The 8,047-nt window shown below is 45.1% G+C and overlaps 1 protein-coding gene across 3 annotated transcripts; it reads right to left on the reverse strand.

The window, feature by feature from the left end:
* Positions 1-415: 415 nt before the first annotated feature.
* On the reverse strand, positions 416-7,407 carry LOC109411911 (uncharacterized). Of its 3 annotated transcripts, XM_062845253.1 has the most exons (6): positions 7,200-7,407; positions 6,426-6,618; positions 6,222-6,364; positions 3,852-3,962; positions 2,707-2,916; positions 416-1,631 (listed from the first exon to the last, which is right to left on the reverse strand). In XM_062845253.1, the coding sequence occupies exons 3-6, from the start codon at positions 6,269-6,271 to the stop codon at positions 1,451-1,453; spliced, it is 552 nt and encodes a 183-aa protein (XP_062701237.1). In that variant the 5' UTR covers positions 6,272-6,364; positions 6,426-6,618; positions 7,200-7,407; the 3' UTR covers positions 416-1,450. The 3 variants fall into 3 exon arrangements, 2 of the variants coding, with proteins under 2 accessions (XP_062701237.1, XP_062701236.1); XR_009996162.1 differs by lacking the exons at positions 3,852-3,962; positions 6,222-6,364; XM_062845252.1 differs by lacking the exons at positions 6,222-6,364; positions 6,426-6,618; positions 7,200-7,407 and having other exon boundaries at positions 3,852-4,715.
* Positions 7,408-8,047: the final 640 nt, after the last annotated feature.

The raw sequence follows: 8,047 nt of genomic DNA on the forward strand, positions 1-8,047 counted from the left end.
ACCACCAGGCGTCGCAGAAGGACATGTTGGGCGGCCATTGTGGGTGGTGTAAAGGGGGCCATGATGGGGCGAAGTACGATGGGCGGATTACAGCACGGTCGAAGGCTTGGAGAATGAACCGCCATCGCTAACCCAGGCAATTACGTTGCATATCTCGAGAAAGCAAGACGTGAGCTCACCAAGCAAAAGCTAAGTTTTGAAATTATTCTGGAAGTAAAAGTGACTTTGTCATATAATTCGAGCGAAAATGCGAAGTGGAAGAAGCAATTAAGGAATATCATCCAGGACCCCTGTGCTAAAGTTTAAAAGCCAGTGCTTACCTGCGAATAGCGCTGTGCCTACTTACCCGCGTATTCTTCCAAGTTTACCCGGAGGATTGCCGTAAGTACGCCTGAACCCTGTGAGACCAATCGTGGTCCGGAGATTGGCCCAATCGTCAAGAACGCCACTCCGTCGACCGAATAGACCATCGTGGGCCATTCAGACGCCACACAATAGAGGCGCGGCCATTTTGAAAGCGTGTCCTGGAGTTCACGCGCTCAACCAACCGTCGTGACTCGGACTGCGTCGAACGGCCGTCCAACCCAACGGAAGGCGACAGCGAAGGACACCGAAGGAGATACGAAGGAGAAGGTGAAGTAGCGGAGCGAGAAGAAGGGGCCCCCGAAGACTGCGTAGAAGAAGGAAAAGTGAGGTAGGAGATAGCTAATAAGAAAGTGGGAGAAAGAGCAATCAATAAAGGTACCTAGTTTGTGTGTGTAAAAGCAAGAATAAAGTGGGTTTGTGATTAAGCAAAGTGTTTAAGTGTTTTCCTTGGCCGCGATAGTCAAGCGCGTACGCCGACCCTGAGGCAGTTGAAGGAGGGGGGTCTCACCAGTGCTGGGCAGGGATCGCCCACTAGTTACACTTGGCGCCCAACTGAAATTTGCGTAGACTATCAGAGCCCGGGTACACTTGAATAGCGATTGCGTGTCTTTGCGGAAGTCTCTGGGAAAACTTCCAGACTTCGCGGATGAACTTGACCAAAGCACACAAAACAGGTAACCGATTGATGAATGGGTGTCAATATAATCGATTCTTAAAGAGGGGTCTTGGATGTGAGTGAACGGTCTGACTAGCTACCAACAATTGAGCAAAACTTAATAAAAGCATACGAACGAAGTCGGAGAGTTTTCGCGGTGAATTCCGGAATCTCGAACAGTGTTGTGTGGTTTTCAGACTGTGAAACAAAACGCCAAACAAGAACGAAACGTTTATTCCAAATAAGCGAGCTAAAACTAGGATTTTTTTAAATTATTTGCTTCAATAGGGAGCGTGAACAAATTTTAGGTTTTTTTTTAATTTTTTTTTTACAGCTTTCAAGCTAACGGAAGAGTTTTCTAATTAGGATTTTCAAATTTGGTTCAGTGGAAACCCCCACTTGAACACCGTTTTAGTTTCTTTTTCAATTTTATTCTGATTTTCTTTGTTGAATGGCACTGGAAGAGATGGCTATGCCCCAGTTCGTGGCGTGATACCACGCGATGAATCCTGGGCATCTCACCCTCGATGAGCTGGAGCACGAGATGAAAATCAGGGACATTCCTCTGGACGTCTCTCGTAGCGCAGCTGAGCGGACACTGCGTAGCCATCTGAAAGAGGAGAAAGGCAAGTCTGAGATTAGAAAGCGGTTTGTGAGTGATTCTGTAGTTGCTGAATTAGAGGTTTGTGACGATAAGCTAAATGGGATTAAAAACCACCTGGACAAGCGAGTGTCTAAAAAGGCACCAGACCAGCTGTTCAAAACCAGGTTAATTCATATTCTCTTCCGAATGCAGGCGTTGAAAGACCACGCAGAGAAGGAAGAGGATTTGAACAGCCTTGCAGTGATTGCTGGTGAGTGTGTGAAACTGCTCAATGTGTACTATTCCGCCACCTCTCACCTCTCAGAAGTGCGAGATGCCGAATTAGCGATAATTAATAAGAGCTTGAACCACATTAGGCGTGAGCATGAGTCAGGTGAGGGCAATGAAGAAGAAAATGACGCGAATGGTAGGACAGATGAAAGGTCGACTGACGAAAGCGTGATCGAACCCAATGGTAGGAATGCGGATACAGATAGGGAAAATGCAGGTAGTCAACCCGAGAAAACGACAGAGAGTGAGAAAGAGGGCTTAGCAGCTGAGATCCGACAATTGACGGCAGTAGTGACTCAACTACTGCAACGCATCACAGTTCTTGAGGCTGGTCAACCCGTTGCTCAGTCTCAGAATTTACATGCAGGTACCGCTAACAGCACTCAGATTGAGAGACACGTAGTAGAGGAGAAAGATGTAGAAGAGGCTCAGGAAAAGTCAGTAGATTTCTTAGGCTGGTTGAAACAGAGAAATGAATCGATAGAAACTCTGAAAAACTCAGATGAAGGAAAGATCGTAGAAAGCAAACTGAATGAGAGGAGAGAAAATAGCAGGTCATTGAAGAGTGGGAGCAAGTTTCCCATTCATAAGTGGTCTGTAAGATATGACGGAATGGATAACGGTAGGAGGTTGAATGAATTCCTGAAGGAGGTGGAATTCAACGCTCGCTCGGAAGGATTTTCTGAAGCGGAGCTGTTGCAGGGTGCTCACCATCTGTTTACGCAGAAGGCGAGATCCTGGTTCATGGAGGTTAGTGGAGAGATAGGGTCGTGGAACGAGCTAGTTAGTGAATTGAAGAAGGAGTTCTTACCGGTCGACATTGACTATGTCTATGAACGGCAGGCGAATAACCGGAAGCAGGGTCCCAGAGAGAAGTTCCAGGACTTTTACTTGGACATGGTCCGGATCTTCCGTAGCATGTCGTGCCCCTGGGATGAAAAACGGAAGTTTGACGTCCTTTTCCGGAACACTCGTGAAGACTGTAGGATCGCGATGCTGGCAGCCAATGTGAACACGATACCTAAAATGAAAGATTTTGGTAAGCGTTTTGATTCCATAAATTGGCAAATGTACCAACGGAAAGAGAATAGGTTTTCGCGAAGAGAGATAGTTCAAATCGACGAGATTAGAGGTCAGCAGCGGTTTAGAGATAGTCAGGACAGGCACAAGAACCAAAACCAAGATAGGGAGGATTGGAAGAGTAGGAAGCAGTTTCACCCAGATTCTCAGCAGTTCCCAAAACGTCCGTGGAAGCAACAGCAACCCAATAGCCAGAAATCCGATGAAAAGCAGAGAGAGCATGAGAAACCTAAACCAAAGCCTGACAATGAACAACGGCAAAACAACTCTGCTCCTGGAACCAATGGAACAAACACGCTTCAGCGAATCGTGAACGCGTATGTTCCTCCCGGGAAAAATGTTTGTTTAAATTGCCATGAAAGTGGGCATAGCTTTGAGGACTGCAACAAGCTGGACTCAGAGCGTAAATTGTTTTGTTTCCGTTGTGGGTTCCCAGGTTTCAAAACTAAAAACTGTCCATATTGCCAGTCAAAAAACTTGCCCAAGACTGCCTAGAGAGGCAAGACAGTCTTGCAATGATTTCCACAAGACCTCACACAGAGCCGGCAGTTCCAGACTCTCTCGAACAGCTGGGTTACTCACGAGTGAGTGGAGATACTGCTGATGAGGCCGAGCTAGCAACCATCCTCGTGACTCTCAGCGATGACCCCAGACCATTCGTGAGAGTGGAAATGCTGGGGATCCCAATAATTGGACTGCTAGACAGTGGAGCAGCTAAAACAGTTTTAGGCATAGGCTGTAAAAAACTAATTAACGCCTTGAAGTTGAAATTGAGACCCACGAGAATTGATTTAAAAACAGCTGGAGGGCAAAGTTTAGAGGTTTCTGGGACAACTGACGTTCCAATAACGTTTAACGGAGAAACCAAACTCTTACCAGTTCTGGTCGCTCCAAATCTGAGTCGTCGCTGCATTCTCGGCTACGATTTTTGGCAGGCTTTCGAGATCCGTCCTACGGTATCTCAACATATCGATACGATCGACGAAGCTGAAAGAGAACCATTGGAAAAGATGAGTGAGTTGAGCGAGGATCAAATGAGGCAGCTGGAAGAAGTGAAAAGTTTGTTTCTCCCAGCGAGTCCAGGCCATCTGGGCAAAACAGGTCTCATTGAACACCACATCGAGCTGAAGGACGAGTTTGTGAAGGCCGATCCTGTTCGAAAGAACCCGTACCCGTGGAGTCCTGAGATCCAGAAAAAGATCCACCGTGCATTGGATAATATGATCAGGGACGGGGTGGTTGAACCTTCGAACTCGGATTGGGCTTTACCAGTCGTTCCCGTCAAGAAGCGCGACAGCGAAGACGTACGACTGTGTCTCGATGCTCGAAAGCTCAATGAGCGAACAAAGAGAGATGCATATCCTCTCCCACATCAAAATTGCATCCTCAGTCAACTTGGTCCATTCAGGTTCTTAACCACCATTGACCTTTCGCAGGCTTTTCTGCAAGTACCTTTGAATCGTGCTTCGAGAAGGTTTACTGCTTTCTCGGTTCCGGGGAAAGGTCTTTTCCAGTTTACTAGGTTGCCTTTCGGACTAGTAAATAGCCCGGCAACACTTAGTAAACTCATGGACAGGGTCTTAGGACATGGCGAACTTGAGCCCGCTATATTCGTGTACCTCGACGATATAGTTGTGGCGAGCCACACTTTTGAGGAGCATATCGCGAAGTTGAGGGAATTAGAGCGCAGGTTGAAAGAGGCGAATCTCTTTATCAACCTGGAAAAGTCAAAATTCTGTTGCCACGAATTGCCTTATCTGGGATACATCCTTTCTGAGAAAGGATTACGGCCTAACCCGGATCGAGTCCAAGCGATCCTGGGCTTTGAGGCACCCAAATCAATAAGGTCTTTGAGAAGATTCCTCGGTATGGTGAACTATTACCGCAGGTTTATCGCCAAATTCAGTGAACTCACCGCACCCTTGACGGATCTGTTGAAAAACAAACCCAAGAAAGTGCGGTGGAATGAGGCAGCAGAAAACGCGTTCATAGCCATCAAAGAAAAGTTAATTACTGCCCCCGTGATGGCTAACCCTGACTTCGGCGTACCGTTCTGCGTGCAGACGGACGCCAGCGATACAGCACTCGCAGGTGTGCTCACTCAAGTCCACAATGGCGTGGAAAGAGTGATTGCGTACCACTCGGAGAAGCTGAAAGGTGCCGAGCTTAATTACCATGCGGCGGAGAAGGAAGGTTTGGCAGCCCTCCGCTGCATCGAAAAATTTCGATGTTACATCGAAGGCACACGCTTCACTCTCGTCACGGATTCGTCGGCACTCTCATTTATCATGAGAGCCAAGTGGAGATCGTCGTCTCGCTTGAGCCGATGGAGCATCACCCTACAGCATTTCGACATGGAAATAAAGCACCGGAAAGGGAAGGAAAATATCGTCCCCGATGCTTTATCCCGGTCCATTGAAGCGCTGGAGGTAGTGGAGTCGGACAAATGGTACCGGAATTTATTTGAATCGGTTGAGAACGATCCCGAAAAGTATATCGACTTCCGGATTCAGGACGGAAAACTGTTCAAATTTGTAGCCGCACAGTCAGATGTGTTGGACTACAGATTTGAATGGAAAGAGTGTGTACCAGAGTCCGAACGCCAGCGCATCATTAGACTGGAACACGACGAGAAGATGCATATCGGGTTCGAAAAGTGCATCGAAAAGGTCAAGCGTCGGTACTATTGGCCCAGAATGAGTGCTGACGTTAAAAAGCACATTGCAAAGTGTGAGACTTGCAAAGAAAGCAAGCACTCCACCATATCTACTGCGCCGGAAATGGGAAACCAACGGATAGCCAGCAGACCATTCCAGATTGTGTGCATGGAGTATATCCAATCACTTCCTCGAAGCAAGCAGGGCAATGCCCACTTATTAGTCGTCCTAGACATCTTTTCTAAGTACTGCCTGCTTGCTCCGGTGAAGAAGATTGCGTCTGGAAACCTGTGCACAATCCTGGAGGAAAGATGGTTCCGTAAGTTGTCCGTTCCGCAGTATGTGATCACCGACAATGCGACGACCTTTTTATCAAAAGAATTTCAGGACTTGTTGAAGAGGTACGAAATTCAACACTGGGCTAATGCACGACACAGAAGCCAAGCCAATCCCGCAGAGCGATTGAACAGGACCATAAATTCGATGATTCGAACGTACGTCCACACTGATCAAAAGCTCTGGGATACTAAAATTTCAGAAATCGAATTCGTCCTCAACAACACAGTCCATGGGTCAACAAAGTTCTCACCTCATAGAATTATCTTCGGGCACGAGATGGTCACACGTGGTTCGGACCATCGCAGAGAGGCAGAGAGTGAGCTCTCAGGGGATGATCGTGCTGAAATGCTGAAGGGTATCAGCAAAAAGAACTTCGACCTCGTCAAAGAAAACCTAAAAAGAGCATATGAGAACACCAAAAACCAATACAACCTACGTCACAAACGCTACTCACCTACATTTACTGTCGGACAGCGAGTTTTCAAGCGTAGTTTCGCTCTGTCCGAAGCTGGGAAGAACTTCAACGCGAAGTTAGGCCCACAGTATAAGCCGTGCGTCATCGTCGCTAGGAAGGGCAACAGTTCCTATGAGGTAGCCGACATGAACGGCCGGTCGCTGAGAGTGTTCTCCGCAGCAGATCTAAAAGCCTGAAAGGAGAATTTTTATGATTCATACGTGATATCATTAACTTACTAGCCTGATTCTTGAGTGAGGGAAGGTCAATTGAGAGGAAAGTGACTGATCCGTGAAAACTCCTTTTGGATCAGTCTACTTGAATCCTATTGCGTAATTCCTGCATCGAGGATGGAATCAGGACTAGAATAGGGGATAGGTGTCTGCAGTAAACCTCCCTGAACTAAATGCATTCAACTTAGAAAAAGAAAATCATGTTTTAATATGTTGTTTTAATTGTTTTATAAAATTTTGTTTCGTATGTCCAATCACTTTTACAAATTTATGTTTCTCTGTTATGCACATTATGCAGTTGTCTGACTTGCATGCAATATCGTGAATAATAATTTGAAATTGCATTAGGAGCAGGCAACCAAGCAGTGTGTAATGTGAGTTTGTGAGTGTGCATTATGTTATGAATGGTCGTATTTTGTCCAAGTACTTTTGTCACTTTCGTAAATTAAAATATAGCGATAGTGCTGAATAATCCGTTGTCACCGTTATTTGTACCGTCACTTTACATTTTAAGCCACAATCATCACAGCTGTATACTTACCTTTCATACAATCATGCAGTTTCATCGGTGATGAACTTAGAGCTAAAATCATCAAATAATAGGTGATTTTGAGAATAAAACGATCAAAATGATCAACTGGCCAAAATTGAATTTCGACATGTCGTCAAAATGATACGAAAATTCTCAAACTGCACCATAACTCACTAGATTTTAGCTACAATTTCATCGCGAACATTCCGCACCATACCACGTTTCACCATATGGTAAACACAATAGAATTGACAGTTTGGTTATTCATAGTCATTCGTACGCACACACTGATAAGACCGATAATGGTATCAAAGCCACAGTTGATTTCACTGATGGGCTCTGACTCCGACATAGCGAAACGAAACGTTAGTGAAATATTTCATACCGTACTCTAGAGTAACTTTGTAAATGTTGTAAATATTATTCCGGAATTCTTTTTTTTTAATACCATGGTAGATTTAAGCTTGCATGATCATTAAAAATGATAAATGCATGTTTTAAAATGTTATTTTTTTTTTAAATTTGTTATTATAGTATGTTTGTATATATTTTAATTCGTTTTGCTTCAATGTTGGTCCAAAATTTATGTACAGTTTAATGGGTTCGCTGGAGACCGGAATCGTAAGATGTTGATGGTCAGTAGGAGGCCAAAGCCTCGAAACAGAGTGGAGTTGGAATACCAACGATGAAAACTTATGACCCCGACCCAAAATATGGCTGATACTAGTAAAACGCTACTTTTTCCCTAGCTTACAACTTTGATTCGTTATTTTTGAATAGGTTTGAGATTTTCAGGAGTCAATTAGTGTTAAAAAAAGAGTGTGTGAGTAAGTTTTGTTCTGTATGTGAAGACCCTG

This window comes from Aedes albopictus, chromosome 1 (assembly GCF_035046485.1).
Source record: "Aedes albopictus strain Foshan chromosome 1, AalbF5, whole genome shotgun sequence".
In the NCBI taxonomy this organism is placed as follows: Eukaryota; Metazoa; Arthropoda; class Insecta; order Diptera; family Culicidae; genus Aedes; species Aedes albopictus.

Coding starts and splice junctions, on each gene's coding strand:
- LOC109411911 (XM_062845252.1), bottom strand. CDS start 4,063: ATGGCCTGGACTCGCTGGGAGAAACAAACTTTTCACTTCTTCCAGCTG. Junction 2,917..3,851: donor ATTTGGAGCGACCAGAACTG/GTAAGAGTTTGG, acceptor CTTTCATTTTAG/GTATCGTGTTCACATTGGCT. Junction 1,632..2,706: donor GACATAGTCAATGTCGACCG/GTAAGAACTCCT, acceptor CTCCTCTTTCAG/ATGGCTACGCAGTGTCCGCT.